This window comes from Salvelinus fontinalis, chromosome 8 (assembly GCF_029448725.1).
Source record: "Salvelinus fontinalis isolate EN_2023a chromosome 8, ASM2944872v1, whole genome shotgun sequence".
Lineage (NCBI taxonomy): Eukaryota > Metazoa > Chordata > Actinopteri > Salmoniformes > Salmonidae > Salvelinus > Salvelinus fontinalis.
In genome coordinates, this window is record NC_074672.1 from 45,231,420 (window position 1) to 45,252,215 (window position 20,796).

The 20,796-nt window shown below is 45.1% G+C and overlaps 1 protein-coding gene across 2 annotated transcripts in view; it reads left to right on the forward strand.

Annotated features, from left to right (window-relative positions):
* Positions 1–16,651, forward strand: part of LOC129861323 (guanine nucleotide-binding protein G(i) subunit alpha-3-like) — a 129,264-nt gene extending 112,613 nt beyond the window's left edge. Inside the window, exons 6-9 of one of the 2 annotated variants that reach the window (XM_055932653.1) lie at positions 423–552; positions 2,463–2,616; positions 8,288–8,496; positions 11,918–16,651. In XM_055932653.1, the coding sequence (XP_055788628.1) occupies positions 423–552; positions 2,463–2,616; positions 8,288–8,478 (475 nt within the window). In that variant the 3' untranslated portion in view covers positions 8,479–8,496; positions 11,918–16,651. Of the gene's footprint in view, positions 1–422; positions 553–2,462; positions 2,617–7,977; positions 8,099–8,287; positions 8,497–11,917 lie in introns of those variants that run through there. The other variant, XM_055932654.1, reaches the window with a different exon arrangement.
* The last annotated feature ends 4,145 nt before the right edge of the window (positions 16,652–20,796 follow it).

Here is a 20,796-nt window from a genome sequence, read left to right on the forward strand (position 1 = left end):
TGCGTCACCTCCCCCTTACCCTGCTGCGTCACCTCCCCCTTAACCTGCTGCGTCACCTCCCCCTTACCCTGCTGCGTCACCTCACCCTTACCCTGCTGCGTCACCTCACCCTTACCCTGCTGCGTCACCTCACCCTTACCCTGCTGCGTCACCTCCCCCTTACCCTGCTGCGTCACCTCCCCCTTACCCTGCTGCGTCACCTCCCCCTTACCCTGCTGCGTCACCTCACCCTTACCCTGCTGCGTCACCTCCCCCTTACCCTGCTGCGTCACCTCCCCCTTACCCTGCTGCATCACCTCACCCTTACCCTGCAGCGTCACCTCACCCTTACCCTGCTGCGTCACCTCACCCTTACCCTGCTGCGTCACCTCACCCTTACCCTGCTGCGTCACCTTACCCTGTGTCCCTTTGTTTCACCTCAGGATGTTTGACGTGGGCGGCCAGCGTTCTGAGAGGAAGAAGTGGATCCACTGCTTTGAGGGCGTGACATCTATTATCTTCTGTGTGGCGCTCAGTGACTATGACCTGGTGCTGGCAGAGGACGAAGAGATGGTGAGGAGAGAGGAGGGGTAGCAGGGAGGGGTGGAGAGAGGGAGAGGGGTCTTCAGTTAAGTCTGGAGGAGATGTGTGGAGGGAGAGGAGTTGAGGGAGATGTGTTGAGGAGGTTGAGGGGAGAGGAGTGGAGGGAGAGGAGTGGAGGGAGAGGAGTGGAGGGAGAGGAGTGGAGGGAGAGGACTGGAGGGAGAGGACTGGAGGGAGAGGACTGGAGGGAGAGGACTGGAGGGAGAGGACTGGAGGGAGAGGACTGGAGTGGAGTGGAGGGTGAGGACTTGAGGGAGAGGTGTTGAGGAAGAAGTGCGAGCCACTCTCACCCCTCTCCCCACTGTGAGCACAGAGGAGGGAGAGATGCATTCTGAAAGCACAAGCATATGACCATTGCTCAAAATACAACTAATGTTGTTCTAGTTACAGATAGGAGAGTCACAGCTTTCTGTGAGTACAAATACAATGCCTTCAGAAAGTATTCATACCCGTTGACTTATTCCACATTTTGTTGTTACAGCCTGAATTCAAAATGTATTAAATATTTTTTTTTCTCCCATCTGCTGAAGTGAAAACATGTTTTAAAAAATGTTTGCAAATCAGTCCATTTAAATAAATAAATTAGGCCCTAATCTATCGCAGGGGCGCAGCCATGGGTGGGCATTGGCCCACGAACTTGGGAGCCAGGCCCAACCAATCAGAATTAGTTTTCCCCCACAAAAGGGCTTTATTACAGACAGAAATTCCTCACCCCCCTCCCCCCTAGACTGGGTTGTGAGGCCAGTTGGACATACTGACAAATTCTCTAAAACAACGTTGGAGGCGGCTTATGGTAGAGAAATAAACATTAAATTCTATGGCAACAGTTCTGTTGGACATTCCTGCAGTCAACATGCCAATTGTACGCTCTCGCAAAACTTAAGACATCTGTAGCGTTGTGTGACAAAACTGCACATAGAGTGGCCATTTATTTCCCCCAGCACAAGGTGCACCTGTGTAAAGATTGTGCTGTTTAATCCGCTTCTTGATATGCCACACCTGGCAGATGGATAGATTATCTTGGCAAAGGAGAAATGCTCACTAAACCAATTTGTGGCAAAAAATTGGAGAGAAATAAGCTTTTTGTGCCTATGGAAAATTTCTGAGATCTTTTATTTGAGCTTATGAAACATGGGACCAACACTTTGGGACCAATGTTGCGTTTATATTTTTGTTTAGTATAAATGAGATATTTCTGTATTTCATTTGAAATACATTAGCCAAAATGTCTAAACATGTTTTCAATTTGTCATTATTGGGTATTATGTGTAAATAATATTTTTAATCCATTTTTAATTCAGGCTGTAACACAACAAAATGTGGAATAAGTCAAGGGGTATGAATACTTTCTGAAGGCGCTGTAGCAACAATATCATATTTATTGTTGGAAAGTGTTTTGAGTTCCCACTTCTTCAGATGGTGAATATTATAGACATTTCCAAGTCAATATGCGCGAAGACGTCGGCAAATTCTCTGAAAAGCCCAAAATAAATCTGATCATTCTGGATCCTATTTTGACAGGTTGCATATCAACATTTCAACCATCCGTTCCTTGGATATGTTAGATCAGATCGCTTTTTTAATCAAAGGCTGCCATCTCAGTCGTCTGACTTGGCACTGGAAGACAACTTTACATTGTTGTTGTTGTATGTATTGTTATCAAGCTAAATAGTTTATCACGACATGACTTTATGTCCATATCACCCAGCTCTAGCACCCCCCCTCCCCACCCCCTCCCCCCCCAAAAAGTATTTGTTGCAGATTTATTGTTTTCGCAAAAATAAATTGTCAGTTTATTGCGAAATCGATTTTTGTCCATATCGGCCCAGGTCTACTGTTATCCTGTTCTGATTCCACACACTGTGTTTCCGGGTCTACAGAACCGTATGCATGAGAGCATGAAGCTGTTTGACTCCATCTGTAACAACAAGTGGTTCACAGACACCTCCATCATCCTCTTCCTCAACAAGAAGGATCTGTTTGAGGAGAAGATCGCCAGGAGTCCACTCACCATCTGTTACCCCGAGTACGCAGGTGGGTGATAAGCATACTACAAGTACAGTTGAAGTCGGAAGTTTACATACACTTACGTTGGAGTCATTAAAACTCGTTTTTCAACCAATCCATACATTTCTTGTTAACAAACTATAGTTTTGGCAAGTCGGTTATCACATCTACTTTGTGCATGACACAAGTAATTTTTCCAACAATTCTTTGATGACGCTAAGTTGACCTGTGCATTTAAACAGCTTGGAAAATTCCAGAAAATTATGTCATGGCTTTAGAAGTTTCTGATAGGCTAATTGACATCATTTGAGTCAATTGGAGGTGTACCTGTGGATGTATTTCAAGGCCTACCTTCAAACTCAGTGCCTCTTTGCTTGACATTGTAGGAAAATCAAAATAAATCAACCAAATACCTCAGAAAAAAATTGTAGACCTCCACAAGCCTAGTTCATGCATTGGAGCAATTTTCAAACGCCTGAAGGTACCACGTTCACCTGTACAAACAATAGTACGCAAGTATAAACACCATGGGACCACGCAGCCGTCATACCGCTCAGGAAGGAGACGCGTTCTGTCTCCTAGAGATGAACGTACTTTGATGAAAAGTGAAAATCAATCCCAGAACAACAGCAAAGGACCTTGTGAAGATGCTGGAGAAAACGGGTACAAAGTATCTATATCCACAGTAAAACGAGTCCTATATCGACATAACCTGAAAGGCCGCTCAGCAAGGAAGAAGCCACTGCTCCAAAACCGCCATAAAAAAGCCAGACTATGGTTTGCAACTGCACATGGGGACAAAGATCGTACTTTTTGGAGAAATGTCCTCTGGTCTGATGAAACAAAAATAGAACTGTTTGGCCATAATGACCATCGTTATGTTTGGAGGGAAAAGGGGGACGCTTGCAAGCCGAAGAACACCATCCCAACCGTGAAGCACGGGGGTGGCAGCATCATGTTGTGGGGATGCTTTGCTGCAGGAGGGACTGGTGCACTTCACAAAATAGATGGCATCATGAGGAAGAGAAATTATGTGGATATATTGAAGCAACATCTCAAGACATCAGTCAGGAAGTTAAAGCTTGGAGTTAAATATGGGTCTTCCAAATGGACAATGACCCCAAGCATACTTCCAAAGTTGTGGCAAAATGGCTTAAGGACAACAAAGTCAAGGTATTAGAGTGGCCAGCACAAAGTCCTGACCTCAATCCCATAGAAAATTTGTGGGCAGAACTGAAAAGGCGTGTGTGAGCAACGAGGCCTACAAACCTGACTCAGTTACACCAGCTCTGTCAGGAGGAATGGGCCAAAATTCACCCAACTTATTGTGGGAAGGTTGTGGAAGTCTACCTGAAACGTTTCACCCAAGGTAAACGCAACACTGCCAAATACTAATTTGAGTGTATGTAAACTTCTGACCCACTGGGAATGTGATGAAAGAAATAAACGCTGAAATAAATAATTCTCTCTACTATTATTCAGACATTTCACATTCTTAAAATAGTGGTGATACTAACTGACCTAAAACAGGGATTTCTTTTTAGGATTAAATGTCGGGATTTGTGAAAAACTGAGTTTACATGTATTTGGCTAAGATGTATGTAAACTTCCGACTTCAACTGTAACACACACACGCCTGTGCGCATGTGAAGAATACACACACATACAACACATACATGATGTGAAATACTTGGAAGTGTTTGAGTTGTTCCTGATTCAACTAGTTTGTGTACTTTTTTTTAAAGCACAAAGGCATTATTGAAAAAGCTTTTCGAACCTGTTGTGTTTCCTATTTTGGGACCATTCCATTGGTTCCATGGTTACCTGGACAACTAAATCAAGCATTTTTAAATGGTTGGATTTTTTTCAGAACTTCTCAGAAGTTTTGCTTTGGCTTGCATTTCTACTACCGGTATCCGTTGACATTGGCTCTGCGACAGTCTTAAAATAAATGTTTTGATCTGCTATATATAATACAAGGAGTCATAGGCGGCGCGTGGGTTTCAAGCTTGAGGAAGCTGTATTTTTCGCGGCCTTTGAAAAGGGGAAACGTAGGCTATGACGTCCATCTAGCCCGAAGGACATAATTATTGTCCTAAAAAAAAATGTTGCAGTCACCGGGGATATGGCCAATGCTCTCTGCTACAGTGCCAATACGAGAGATCCAATAAGATAGAATATTAAGTCTCAAGGTTCTGCTTGCCTGAGTTAGTATGGTCTACAGCTTATCATGCGGTATTCTATTTACCAAGAGACTATTCATCTATACTGAACAAAAAAAATATAAACGCAACATGCAACAATTTCAACGATTTTACTGAGTTATAAGGAAATCAGTCAATTTAAATAAGTTCATTAGGCCGTAAGCTATGGATTTCACATGACTAGGCATGGGCGCAGCCATGGGCGGGCCTGGGAGGGCAAAGGCCTACCTACTTGGGAGCCAGGCACAGCCAAACAGAATTCGTTTTGTGGAGGTCCTGGGCTGGCCTGTTTACACATGGTCTGCGGTTGTGAGTCAGGTTGGACATACTGTCAAATTCTCTAAAACAAAGTTGAGGGAGGCTTATGGTAGAGGAATGAACATTCAATTCTCTGGAAACAGCTCTGGTGGTCATTCCTGCAGTGAGCATACCAATTGCACACTCCCTCAAGACTTGAGACATCTGTGGCATTGTGTTGTGTGACAAAAATTCACATTTTAGAGTGGCCTTTTAATCAGCTTCTTGATATGCCACACCTGTCAGGTGGATGGATTATCTTGGCAAAGGAGAAATGCTCACTAACAGGAATGTAAACAAATTTGTGCACAAAATTAATTTAGATAAGCTTTTTGTACATATAGAAAATGTCTGGGATCTTTTATTTCAGCTCATGAAACATAGGACCAACACTTTACATGTTGAGTTTATATTTTTGTTCAGTATATATGTTTCGTAGCTGTCTATTTACCAAACCGATGCTGGCACTAAGACCGCACTCAATGACCTGTGTAGGGCTATAAGCAAACAGGAAAATGCTCACCCAGAGGCTGCGCTCCTAGTGGCCGGTCATTTTAATGCAGGACAAATTCAATCTGTTTTACCTCATTTCTACCAGTCACCTGGGCAACTAGAGGAGACAACTTTAGATCCCCTATACTACACACACAGAGATGTAAACAAAGCTCTCCCTCACCCTACATTTGGTCAATCGGACCATAACTATCCTGATTCCTGCTTACAAGCAAAAACCTCAAACAGGAAGTACCTCAATAGGGAAGTGGTCCGATGAACCAGATGCTAAGCTACAGGACTGTTTCGCTAGCACAGATTGGAATATGTTTCGGGATTTGTCTGATGGCATTGAGGAATTTACCACATCCGTCACCGGCTTCATTAATAAGTACATTGATGACGTCACAGTGACCGTACGTACATATTCCAACCAGAAGTCATGGATTAAAGGCGACATCCACACTGAGCTAAAGGCTAGACCTGACGTTTTCCAGGAGCGAGACACTATTCTGGATGTTTATAAGAAATCCCGCTATGACCTCCGACGAACCATCAAACAGGCAAAGCGTCAGTACATGACCAAGATCAAATCCTACTACACCGACACTGACGTCGGACGTGGCAGGGCTTGCAAACCATCATGGATTACAAAGGGAAACCCAGCTGCGAGCCTACCAATCGAGGTAACCAGATAGACAGACAGAGAGCCAGATACAGAGCTTAATATTGGGGTCAACTTCACGCCATATGTATTGAATTCAAAATAAGATAAATCGTGAACATAATAAATAAAGTTGAAAATGTAAACAATATATTTTTGAGGACGGGTGAAATAATGGATGTTGAAATCAAAAACCAAACAATTGAAAGAAAAATGTATAGAATTGTAAACAAATAAGACATCAAAAGCAAAACCCAAAAACTTGTACGCAAATCGTTTTAAAGCGAGAGCAAAACTCTGACAAATTATTAAAAATATATAATTGAAAACGAATGCATAAATCGTTTTCAGTTAAACTTTCCCAGCAACCAATCCTATTGAATACATGTTGCCTAGTCTCTTGCCTGCATGTACTGCCTTTTGGTTACGCTACTCGTATCTTTTGGTTACGCTACTCGTATCTTTTGGTTACGCTACTCGTATCTTTTGGTTACGCTACTCGTATCTTTGCTTTCAATGTCTGTTTCTTTGCTTTCACTGACCGGTCTTTTCAATTGCGAGTTGTGGCCTTATTTTTCCGTGAAGGGCGGGGTTTACATGGAGGCGTAGACAACGAGTCTCCATTGGTCCGCGAGTGTTGGAGTGACAGTTCGTCTTAACCCAATCAATGAACATGATAGACGGGCTTATTTTTTTCTATTGCCTACTTAAGTAGACGGTCTGACGTCACCTCGTTTTAGGGTTTTAGCTAACGTACTTCAAAATTGTCAGTCACGGGTCAATAATGTACGGATATTGGAAGCATGTCTATCTAATACATTTAATGACAAACCATTTAACTGCTTAGGTAAACATGTGAATTACCTGCACAGGTGTATGGCGAACCAGTTAGCAACACCTGCGCCGAACGTTGTGCAACAGGTAATTCATACGTTTACCTAAGTAGATAGATGGCGCTTCATATCTCTAATAGTAACCAGATGTGCTTAAATTAGGTACTAAATAATTGAATCCAACTGTATTGTGATCCAGTCAGAATAGGAGCATGTGTCCCCCCTGTTGCATTAGACTGGTTTCTGATAACCCAGACCCCTGTCTTACTCCTGATCCACTCTGACAGGTCTTCCTGTTTATCAGGGTTTAGGACACAGGGGGGGGGGGATGCAGCATGGAGTTAGGGAGCTGTACTGAAACATATTTCTCTGTATCCGTAGTAGTGCACAATTTTGAAAATGTATCATGCAGTGCACAGTACCATTTCCGGGTTTTGTTTCATTAAAGATTGTTCTGAATCTAACATCATGTTGTCCAATCCAGGCATGTTTTATATCATTTATAACATGTATAAATGTATACAAGGACAGTGCAAATGAATCATCATCAGTGTGCGCATCAATACAAAATATGTCATAATAAGCTTCCAGGATCCAGTACATATGAGGCAGCAGCCTACATCCAGTGTACTACAGTACCCATAATGCACTATTATTATTACTACAGGAGTCAGTACATATGAGGAGGCAGCAGCCTACATCCAGTGTACTACAGTACCCATAATGCACTATTATTATTACTACAGGAGTCAGTACATATGAGGCAGCAGCCTACATCCAGTGTACTACAGTACCCATAATGCACTATTATTATTACTACAGGAGTCAGTACATATGAGGCAGCAGCCTACATCCAGTGTACTACAGTACCCATAATGCACTATTATTATTACTACAGGAGCCAGTACATATGAGGAGGCAGCAGCCTACATCCAGTGTACTACAGTACCCATAATGCACTATTATTATTACTACAGGAGTCAGTACATATGAGGCAGCAGCCTACATCCAGTGTACTACAGTACCCATAATGCACTATTATTATTACTACAGGAGTCAGTACATATGAGGAGGCAGCAGCCTACATCCAGTGTACTACAGTACCCATAATGCACTATTATTATTACTACAGGAGTCAGTACATATGAGGCAGCAGCCTACATCCAGTGTACTACAGTACCCATAATGCACTATTATTATTACTACAGGAGCCAGTACATATGAGGAGGCAGCAGCCTACATCCAGTGTCAGTTTGAGGATCTGAACAGGAGGAAGGACACTAAAGAGATCTACACCCACTTCACCTGCGCCACCGACACCAAGAACGTCCAGTTCGTGTTCGACGCCGTCACAGACGTCATCATCAAGATCAATCTGAAGGAGTGTGGACTCTACTGAGGTGACGGGGATCTTCAGGTCAGTACCAAATCAACCCTTACCTCCTAGTACCTCCCCCCTCCTGTAGATCAACCTCAAGGAGTATGGACTCTACTGAGGGGGAGCAGGGATCTTCAGGTCAGAGACCTTTGACTTGTGGAATTCCACCCTCATGTATTTTTTTGCTTTATTGAGACAGCAGGAAAATAGATATAGGAACGGCTAGAGGGGGGATTGAACCCAAAGAAAGGATAGCGGGGTGATTGAACCCACAGAAAGGCTAGCGGGGGGATTGAACCCACAGAAAGGCTAGCGGGGGGATTGAACCCACAGAAAGGCTAGCGGGGGAATTGAACCCACAGAAAGGCTAGCGGGGGGGATTGAACCCTTAGAAAGGCTAGCGGGGTGATTGAACACACAGAAAGGCTAGCGGGGGGATTGAACCCACAGAAAGGCTAGCGGGGGGATTGAACCCACAGAAAGGCTAGCGGGGGGATTGAACCCACAGAAAGGCTAGCGGGGGGATTGAACCCACAGAAAGGCTAGCGGGGGAATTGAACCCACAGAAAGGCTAGCGGGGGGGATTGAACCCTTAGAAAGGCTAGCGGGGTGATTGAACACACAGAAAGGCTAGCGGGGGGATTGAACCCTTAGAAAGGCTAGTGGGGGGGATTGAACCCACAGAAAGGCTAGTGGGGGGGATTGAACCCTTAGAAAGGCTAGCGGGGGGATTGAACCCACAGAAAGGCTAGCTGGGGGATTGAACCCACAGAAAGGCTAGCTGGGGGAATTGAACCCACAGAAAGGCTAGCGGAGTGATTGAACCCACAGAAAGGCTAGCGGGGGGGATTGAACCCACAGAAAGGCTAGCGGGGGTATTGAACCCACAGAAAGGCTAGCGGGGGGATTGAACCCACAGAAAGGCTAGCGGGGGGATTGAACCCACAGAAAGGCTAGCGGGGGGATTGAACCCACAGAAAGGCTAGCTTGGGAATTGAACCCACAGAAAGGCTAGCGGGGGGATTGAACCCACAGAAAGGCTAGCGGGGTGATTGAACCCACAGAAAGGCTAGCGGGGTGATTGAACCCATAGAAAGGCTAGCGGGGGGATTGAACTCACAGAAAGGCTAGCGGGGTGATTGAACCCACAGAAAGGCTAGCTTGGGAATTGAACCCACAGAAAGGCTAGCTTGGGAATTGAACCCACAGAAAGGCAAGCGGGGGGGATTGAACCCTTAGAAAGGCTAGCGGGGGGATTGAACCCTTAGAAAGGCTAGCGGGGGGATTGAACCCACAGAAAGGCTAGCGGGGGGATTGAACCCACAGAAAGGCTAGCGGGGGGATTGAACCCACAGAAAGGCTAGCGGGGGGGATTGAACCCTTAGAAAGGCTAGCGGGGGGGATTGAACCCTTAGAAAGGCTAGCGGGGGGGATTGAACCCACAGAAAGGCTAGTGGGGGGGATTGAACCCTTAGAAAGGCTAGTGGGGGGGATTGAACCCACAGAAAGGCTAGTGGGGGGGATTGAACCCTTAGAAAGGCTAGTGGGGTGGATTGAACCCTTAGAAAGGCTAGCGGGGTGATTGAACCCACAGAAAGGCTAGCGGGGGGGATTGAACCCACAGAAAGGCTAGCGGGGGGGATTGAACCCACAGAAAGGCTAGTGAGGGTATTGAACCCACAGAAAGGCTAGCGGGGGGGATTGAACCCTTAGAAAGGCTAGCGGGGTGATTGAACCCACAGAAAGGCTAGCGGGAGGATTGAACCCACAGAAAGGCTAGCGGGGTGATTGAACCCATAGAAAGGCTAGCGGGGTGATTGAACCCACAGAAAGGATAGCGGGGTGATTGAACCCACAGAAAGGCTAGCGGGGGGATTGAACCCACAGAAAGGCTAGCGGGGGGATTGAACACACAGAAAGGCTAGCGGGGGAATTGAACCCACAGAAAGGCTAGCGGGGGAATTGAACCCACAGAAAGGCTAGCGGGGGAATTGAACCCACAGAAAGGCTAGCGGGGGGGATTGAACCCTTTAGAAAGGCTAGCGGGGGTATTGAACCCACAGAAAGGCTAGCTTGGGAATTGAACCCACAGAAAGGCTAGCTTGGGAATTGAACCCACAGAAAGGCTAGCTTGGGAATTGAACCCACAGAAAGGCTAGCGGGGTGATTGAACCCATAGAAAGGCTAGCGGGGGGATTGAACCCATAGAAAGGCTAGCGGGGTGATTGAACCCACAGAAAGGCTAGCGGGGTGATTGAACCCACAGAAAGGCTAGCGGGGTGATTGAACCCACAGAAAGGCTAGCGGGGGGATTGAACCCACAGAAAGGCTAGCGGGGTGATTGAACCCACAGAAAGGCTAGCGGGGGTGATTGAACCCACAGAAAGGCTAGCGGGGTGATTGAACCCTTTAGAAAGGCTAGCGGGGTGATTGAACCCACAGAAAGGCTAGTGGGCGGATTGAACCCACAACCATGAGGGCTCGAACATGTCCTTGCTGTGAGAACTGTTAGGGTTTGGCCTCTAAGGAGGTGACAGGGAGCTTCAGGTTAGTGACCTTTTGAACTTTGTACATACTGCATCACTGTAGATATACACCTGCTATTTGTTAAAGCTGCAGAAGCTTTATTTTTCTTTTTGGGGCATTTGGGTAATATCTGAAAGGACTGGATAGTCCGCAGAATGCCAAGATGACTGTATGTTACAGATTCTTTGTCCTCTTGATTGTTTGATTCAGTGGCAGCATGTGTAGGTGTTGTAATGAAGCAATTCATGAGAGGGTGTGCTTCATTGTGATGTCATGATAGCTTGGATTCATGAGGGGGGCGTGCTTCATTGTGATGTCATGATAGCTTGGATTCATGAGGGGGGCGTGCTTCATTGTGATGTCATGATAGCTTGGATTCCTGAGGGAGGCGTGCTTCATTGTGATGTCATGATAGCTTGGATTCATGAGGGGGGCGTGCTTCATTGTGATGTCATGATAGCTTGGATTCATGAGGGGGGCGTGCTTCATTGTGATGTTATGATAGCTTGGATTCATGAGGGGGGCGTGCTTCAATGTGATGTCATGATAGCTTGGATTCATGAGGGGGGCGTGCTTCATTGTGATGTCATGATAGCTTGGATTCATGAGGGGGGCGTGCTTCATTGTGATGTCATGATAGCTTGGATTCATGAGGGGGGCGTGCTTCATTGTGATGTCATGATAGCTTGGATTCATGAGGGGGGCGTGCTTCATTGTGATGTCATGATAGCTTGGATTCATGAGGGGGGCGTGCTTCATTGTGATGTCATGATAGCTTTGATTCATGAGAGGGGCGTGCTTCATTGTGATGTCATGATAGCTTGGATTCATGAGGGGGGCGTGCTTCATTGTGATGTCAGCACAGTTTGGATGCAGTCATAGATATGTTTTTTTATAATGGTTCACTTTTATCCTCTCTCTTCCTCTTCTGTAGGTGTCTGGTGGACCGTGAGCCTCGTGGAAGGGGGGGTGATGATATGAGATGACTTGGGACATTTGCATTAGATGATCGTGGAAATAGAGGAAGATAATGGAAAGTGGAACCAGCGATTGAGACTTGGTTGCCATGCTGAATACAGAGGATGATGAATAGTGCATTTTGGGATTGTTTCTGTTTTTACCACTTTTATTTTTCTCCATGTTCAACCCTCTGATACACTGAGCTCAGGACAGAACTGAACTGTGGGGAAAAACCTTAAGCAGTGATATAGTATATAGTCACTGTGACTTCTATGGGAACTGCCAAGTCAGACTACAGAATACTTCTGTTTTTAGTTCCAGATAATTTACACTGAACAAAAATATATAAACGCAACATGTAAAGTGCTGGTCCCATGTTTCATGAGCTGAAATTAAAGATCCCAGACATTTTCCATACGCACAAAAAGCTTATTTCTCTCAAATTTTTTGCAGAATTTTGTTTACATCCCTGTTAGTGAGCATATCTCCTTTGCCAAGATAATCCATCCACCTGACAGGTGTGGGCATATCAAGATACTGATTAAACAGCATGATCATTACACAGGTGCACCTTGTGCTGGGGCAATAAAAGATAAGTGTAAAATGTGCCCTTTAGTCACACAACACAACGCCACAGATGACCCAACTTTTAGGCGACCGTGCAATTGGCATGCTGACTGCAGGAATGTCCACCAAAGCTATTGCCAGAGAATTTAATGTTAATTTCTCATCTCCAACGTCGTTTTAGAGAATTTGCCAATACGTCCAACCGGCCTCACAACCGCAGACCACGTGTAACCACGTCAGCCCAGGACCTCCACATCTGGCTTCTGCCCCATCAGGATTGTCTGAGACGAGCCAGCCGGACAGCTGATGCAAACTGTGGGTCTGTGCAATCTTCTCAGGGAAGCTCATCTACTTAGTCTTGACCTAACTGCAGTTTCGGCGTCGTAACCGACTTCAGTGGGCAAATGCTTACCTTCGATGACCACTGGCACGCTGAAGAAGTGTGCTGTTCACAGATGAATCCTGGTTTCAACTGTACCGTGCAGATGGCAGACAGCGTGTATGGCGTCTTGTGGGCGAGCGGTTTGCTGCTTTTAACGTTGTGAACAGAGTGCCCCATGGTGGTGGTGGGGTTATGGTATGGGGCAGGCATAAGCCACGGACAACGAACACAATTGCATTTTATCGATGGCAATTTGAATGCACAGAGACACCGTGACGAGATCCTGAGGCCCATTGTCGTGCCATTCATCCACCGCCATCACCTCATGTTTCAGCATGATGATGCACGGCCCCATGTCGCAAGGATCTGTACACAATTCCTGGAAGCTGAACATTTCCCAGTTATTCTATGGCCTGCATGCTGTCACCCATTGAGCATGTTTGGGATGCTCTGGATTGATGTGTACAACAGCGTGTTCCAGTTCCTGCCAATATCCAGCAACTTCACACAGCTATTGAAGAGGAGTGGGACAACATTCCACAGGCCACAATCAACAGCCTGATCAACTCTTTGTGAAGGAGATGTGTCGCGCTGCATAAGGCAAATGGTGGTCACACCAGATACTGACTGATTTTCTGATCCACTCCCCTACCTTTTGTTTTAAGGTATCTGACCAACAGATGCATATCTGTGTTCCCAGTCATGTGAAATCCATAGATTAGGACCTAATTCATTTATTTAAATGGCCGGATTTCCTTATATGAACTGTAACTCAGTAAAAATCTTTGAAATTGTTGCACGTTGCGTTTTATATTTTTGTTCAGTGTGGGCGGAGTAGAGTGATGTTTTTATGGCACTTGGTTGATTTAACCAACACATCACACAGATAGAAGAAATTATCACTGGCTGTGTCCCAAATGGCACCTAATCCCCTATCTAGTGCACTACCTTCGACTAGAGTAGTAGTGCAGAGTAGTAGTGCACTACCTTCGACCAGAGTAGTAGTGCAGAGTAGTAGTGCACTACCTTCGACCAGAGTAGTAGTGCACTACCTTCGACCAGAGTAGTAGTGCAGAGTAGTAGTGCACTACCTTCGACCAGAGTAGTAGTGCAGAGTAGTAGTGCACTACCTTCGACCAGAGTAGTAGTGCAGAGTAGTAGTGCACTACCTTCGACCAGAGTAGTAGTGCAGAGTAGTAGTGCACTACCTTCGACCAGAGTAGTAGTGCAGAGTAGTAGTGCACTACCTTCGACCAGAGTAGTAGTGCAGAGTAGTAGTGCACTACCTTCGACCAGAGTAGTAGTGCAGAGTAGTAGTGCACTACCTTCGACCAGAGTAGTAGTGCAAAGTAGTAGTGCACTACCTTCGACCAGAGTAGTAGTGCACTACCTTCGACCAGAGTAGTAGTGCAGAGTAGTAGTGCACTACCTTCAACCAGAGTAGTAGTGCAGAGTAGTAGTGCACTACCTTCGACCAGAGTGGTAGTGCAGAGTAGTAGTGCACTACCTTCGACCAGAGTAGTAGTGCAGAGTAGTAGTGCACTACCTTCGACCAGAGTGGTAGTGCAGAGTAGTAGTGCACTACCTTCGACCAGAGTAGTAGTGCAGAGTAGTAGTGCACTACCTTCGACCAGAGTAGTAGTGCAGAGTAGTAGTGCACTACCTTCGACCAGAGTAGTAGTGCAGAGTAGTAGTGCACTACCTTCGACCAGAGTAGTAGTGCAGAGTAGTAGTGCACTACCTTCGACCAGAGTAACAGTGCAGAGTAGTAGTGTACTACCTTCAACCAGAGTAGTAGTGCAGAGTAGTAGTGCACTACCTTCGACCAGAGTAGTAGTGCAGAGTAGTAGTGCACTACCTTCGACCAGAGTAACAGTGCAGAGTAGTAGTGCACTACCTTCGACCAGAGTAACAGTGCAGAGTAGTAGTGCACTACCTTCGACCAGAGTAGTAGTGCAGAGTAGTAGTGCACTACCTTCGACCAGAGTAACAGTGCAGAGTAGTAGTGCACTACCTTCGACCAGAGTAGTAGTGCAGAGTAGTAGTGCACTACCTTCGACCAGAGTAACAGTGCAGAGTAGTAGTGCACTACCTTCGACCAGAGTAACAGTGCAGAGTAGTAGTGCACTACCTTCGACCAGAGTAGTAGTGCAGAGTAGTAGTGCACTACCTTCGACCAGAGTAGTAGTGCAGAGTAGTAGTGCACTACCTTCGACCAGAGTAGTAGTGCAGAGTAGTAGTGCACTACCTTCGACCAGAGTAGTAGTGCAGAGTAGTAGTGCACTACCTTCAACCAGAGTAGTAGTGCAAAGTAGTAGTGCACTACCTTCGACCAGAGTAGTAGTGCAGAGTAGTAGTGCAGAGTAGTAGTGCAGAGTAGTAGTGCAGAGTAGTAGTGCAGAGTAGTAGTGCACTATATAGGGGAATAGGATGTCTTTGGAACATATCCCTTCTCTCCATTCCAGTGCTCCCATCTATACATTGACACAATACTGGTAGACACTGAGTGTACAAAACATTAAGAACACCTTCCTACTATTGAGTTTGCAAACCCCCTTTTGCCCTCAGAACAGGACATGATTCCATATGTGTTATTTCATAGTTTTGATGTTCTTCACTATTATTCTACAATGTTAATGGTCTGACACACACACCTCTCTAGCTTCGTCACCTTTTCACCACAGATGAGGAAGTGTTACAATGGCGGTGGATTGAGATGCAACAAAAAAATGTATCTCTAGCTTAAACTGACAGGTTTTCGTATTATATTTGTATTTTATTATGCTTATTCATTTTCCCACTGGGGTGTGGACATCGACCCTTAGGTGGTTAAATCTTTTGTCTTGCCCATTCACCCTCTGAATGGTACACGTACACAATCCATGTCTCAATTATATCAAGGCATAGACATCCTCCCCTTCATCTACAATGATAACTTTCACCTGGTCAGTCTGGTGGAAAGTGCAGGTGTTCATAATGTTTTGTCTACTCGGTATGCACAATGGACCAAACCACCAAGCTGGACATCTCATGTCAATATTTCACTTTAAAAAAAATAATAATAATATGTATATATATGTATGTTATCTACACTTTGTTGCATTCGTTCACTGAGTTAATTATCTCATTTAATTTCCTGTAAAACCATGTCTTTATGACGTGTTGTTTGTAGTTCAAACTGTCTTTTTCATTTGGGATTTCTTTACAAAATCAGATTCCATCTATAAGTCGTGTCAATGCTCTAAAGATGGATCCGGAATCAATGTGATAGATTTGACGTGCACCTATCTCTTTACGTTTTGAGATGTTTTTAAATCGGCCATCTTTCATCACCTGTTACCTAGGATACGTCCTTATTGAGAGGTGTTACCTAGGCTACGTCCTTATTGAGAGGTGTTACCTAGGCTATGTCCTTATTGAGAGGTGTTACCTAGGCTACGTCCTTATTGAGAGGTGTTACCTAGGCTACGTCCTTATTGAGAGGTGTTACCTAGGCTACGTCCTTACTGAGAGGTGTTACCTAGGCTACGTCCTTATTGAGAGGTGTTACCCAGGCTACGTCCTTATTGAGAGGTTACCTAGGCTACGTCCTTATTGAGAGGTGTTACCTAGGCTACGTCCTTATTGAGAGGTGTTACCCAGGCTACGTCCTTATTGAGAGGTGTTACCCAGGCTACGTCCTTATTGAGAGGTGTTACCCAGGCTACGTCCTTATTGAGAGGTGTTACCCAGGCTACGTCCTTATTGAGAGGTGTTAACCAGGCTACGTCCTTATTGAGAGGTGTTACCCAGGCTACGTCCTTATTGAGAGGTGTTACCCAGGCTACGTCCTTATTGAGAGGTGTTACCCAGGCTACGTCCTTATTGAGAGGTGTTACCCAGGCTACGTCCTTATTGAGAGGTGTTACCCAGGCTACGTCCTTATTGAGAGGTGTTACCCAGGCTACGTCCTTATTGAGAGGTGTTACCCAGGCTACGTCCTTATTGAGAGGTGTTACCCAGGCTACGCGTCCTTATTGAGAGGTGTTACCCAGGCTACGCGTCCTTATTGAGAGGTGTTAGCCAGGCTACGTCCTTATTGAGAGGTGTTACCCAGGCTACGTCCTTATTGAGAGGTGTTACCCAGGCTACGTCCTTATTGAGAGGTGTTACCCAGGCTACGTCCTTATTGAGAGGTGTTACCCAGGCTACGTCCTTATTGAGAGGTGTTACCCAGGCTACGTCCTTATTGAGAGGTGTTACCCAGGCTACGTCCTTATTGAGAGGTGTTACCCAGGCTACGTCCTTGTTGAGAGGTGTTACCCAGGCTACGTCCTTATTGAGAGGTGTTACCCAGGCTACGTCCTTATTGAGAGGTGTTACCCAGGCTACGTCCTTATTGAGAGGTGTTACCCAGGCTACGTCCTTATTGAGAGGTGTTACCCAGGCTACGTCCTTATTGAGAGGTGTTACCCAGGCTACGTCCTTATTGAGAGGTGTTACCCAGGCTACGTCCTTATTGAGAGGTGTTACCCAGGCTACGTCCTTATTGAGAGGTGTTACCCAGGCTACGTCCTTATTGAGAGGTGTTACCCAGGCTACGTCCTTATTGAGAGGTTTTACCCAGGCTACGTCCTTATTGAGAGGTGTTACCCAGGCTACGTCCTTTATTTGTTCATTCCTTTTCAAAACTTAAATTACAAATGGACCACTTTGTATTGAACAGTATTTTTTATATGTTAGGACTCTTGTTCCCTACGGCACATTATTGTATAATATTGATCATTGAATATTGATTATTGTCAAGTGAGATTAATACTTTTATCACACCACTTTATAATACAATACTTATTGATTATTTGAATGAAAGACCATTTTGGAATTCACATCTTGATATTTTATAGCCTTTATAATTAATTAAGAGATGTATTTTATCCAAAGTGTATTGTTAAGAATGAACTGACCAATGAACTAGATCGAGTATGTAACAACATGTATTTTTACAGAGGGGAAGCTGTGCTCAGAACCCCACTTACATGCCTTCACTTGCAGAAATTTAGTTTTTCTTATTCCGTCTTGTTCTACGGGGAGGCAGAAACAAATGTGATTAGTTCAGTTTAGGCGAGAAATGTGATACTAAGCAAGTCATTCCACGAAAGCTTATGGGTTGGGTTACGTTTACATAAGAAACACGATTGGTTCGGAACCAAGGAGAACTTCACTGAGCATTTATTATGTCCAGAAAACAGTTTTTGTCAAATAGCCACTAACTATCTGGGTTAGAGACTGTCATGACTTCCGCCTCGGTCAGAACTATACCTTACATTCCACGGTCATATTCATCAGGTACAAAACGGAATAAAATACACTGAAACAGGAAGGGACTACCCGAAATTGTCCAATGACAAATGCTCTTTTTTCTGTTGTTTTTGTTTCCTGTTGCCAAATGTTTTTTTTGCTACGTTTTGAAACGGTGTGCACTAATGAATGCGACCCTGTAGATGGATCAGATGAGGTGGTTACATTTATACTTCTGTTTCAGGTTGACTTTGTTCAAATGTGTTACTATTAACTATATTAAATGATGGCACTTCAACTCTCTGCTCTATTTTTCTATCCTTGGTTGCATCCTAGATGGCACCCTATTCCCTTGTATTACTTTTGACCAGGGCCCATAGGGAATATTATGCCCTTTTGACCAGGGCCCATAGGGAATATGATGCCCTTTTTGACCAGGGCCCATAGGGAATATGATGCCCTTTTGACCAGGGCCCCTAGGGAATATGATGCCCTTTTGACCAGGGCCCATAGGGAATATGATGCCCTTTTGACCAGGGCCCATAGTGAATATGATGCCCTTTTGACCAGGGCCCATAGGGAATATGATGCCATTTTGACCAGGGCCCATAGGAAATATGACGCCCTTTTGACCAGGGCCCATAGTGAATATGATGCCCTTTTGACCAGGGCCCATAGGGAATATTATGCCCTTTTGACCAGGGCCCCTAGGGAATATGATGCCCTTTTGACCAGGGCCCATAGGGAATATTATGCCCTTTTGACCAGGGCCCCTAGGGAATATGATGCCCTTTTGACCAGGGCCCATAGGGAATATGATGCCCTTTTGACCAGGGCCCATAGTGAATATGATGCCCTTTTGACCAGGGCCCATAGGGAATATGATGCCCTTTTGACCAGGGCCCATAGGGAATATGATGCCCTTTTTGACCAGGGCCCATAGGGAATATGATGCCCTTTTGACCAGGGCCCATAGGGAATATGATGCTTTTTGACCAGGGCCCATAGGGAATATGATGCCCTTTTGACCAGGGCCCATAGGGAATATGATGCCCTTTTTGACCAGGGCCCATAGGGAATATGATGCCCTTTTGACCAGGGCCCCTAGGGAATATGATGCCCTTTTGACCAGGGCCCATAGGGAATATGATGCCCTTTTGACCAGGGCCCATAGTGAATATGATGCCCTTTTGACCAGGGCCCATAGGGAATATGATGCCATTTTGACCAGGGCCCATAGGAAATATGACGCCCTTTTGACCAGGGCCCATAGGGAATATGATGCCCTTTTGACCAGGGCCCATAGTGAATATGATGCCCTTTTGACCAGGGCCCATAGGGAATATGATGCCCTTTTGACCAGGGCCCATAGGGAATATGATGCCATTTTTGACCATGGCCCAAAGGGAATATGATGCCCTTTTGAACAGGGCCCATAGGGAATATGATGCTTTTTGACCAGGGCCCAAAGGTTATATGATGCCCTTTTGGGACACATCCCTTGTCTTCATAAACAACACAAGGGCCCCCGAGTGGCGCAGCGGTCTAAGGCACTGCAGTGCTAGAGGCGTCACTACAGACCCTGGTTCTATTCCAGGCTGTATCACAACATTGCCGTGACTGGGAATCCCATAGGGCGGCGAACAATTGGCCCAGCGTCGTCCGGGTTAAGAAAGGGTTTGGCCGTCATTGTAATTAAGAATGTGTTCTTAACTGTCTTGACTAGTTAAAGGTTAAATAAAATAAATGAAACCACCAGCTGATGGTAAAGTGTGATATATGATGTCCATGTTCACAGATCGTTCAGGTTCTCTATGTAATAGTATTAAGTACCACTCAACTCTTGTCAACACAGTGTTCTGATTCAATTGTATCTATCCAAGGCGTTTGGTCCATCCACTCTGCTGTCATACAACAGGTCATGCAGAAGAGGAATAGAAGCACTGTTGAGGTCAATTCAGAAAGTAAACAAAATTCCTCATTTTCCTCATTGAAGAGAATTGGATTTAGAATTGAAATGTACTTCATGAATTGACTGGGATTTGAAATGGAATTGACTCCAAGTCTAAATGATAGTGCTGCAAACAGTTTGTTTTCTCCGTGTCAGTACTGTCTGTAATCTGTGTCGGTACTGTCTGTAATCTGTGTCAGTACTGTCTGTAATCTGTGTCAGTACTGTCTGTAATCTGTGTCAGTACTGTCTGTAATCTGTGTCAGTACTGTCTGTAATCTGTGTCGGTACTGTCTGTAATCTGTGTCAGTACTGTCTGTAATCTGTGTCAGTACTGTCTGTAATCTGTGTCGGTACTGTCTGTAATCTGTGTCGGTACTGTCTGTAATCTGTGCCAGTACTGTCTGTAATCTGTGTCAGTACTGTCTGTAATCTGTGCCAGTACTGTCTGTAATCTGTGTCAGTACTGTCTGTAATCTGTGTCAGTACTGTCTGTAATCTGTGTCAGTACTGTCTGTAATCTGTGTCAGTACTGTCTGTAATCTGTGTCAGTACTGTCTGTAATCTGTGTCAGTACTGTCTGTGTAATCTGTGTCAGTACTGTCTGTGTAATCTGTGCCAGTACTGTCTGTGTAATCTGTGCCAGTACTGTCTGTGTAATCTGTGCCAGTACTGT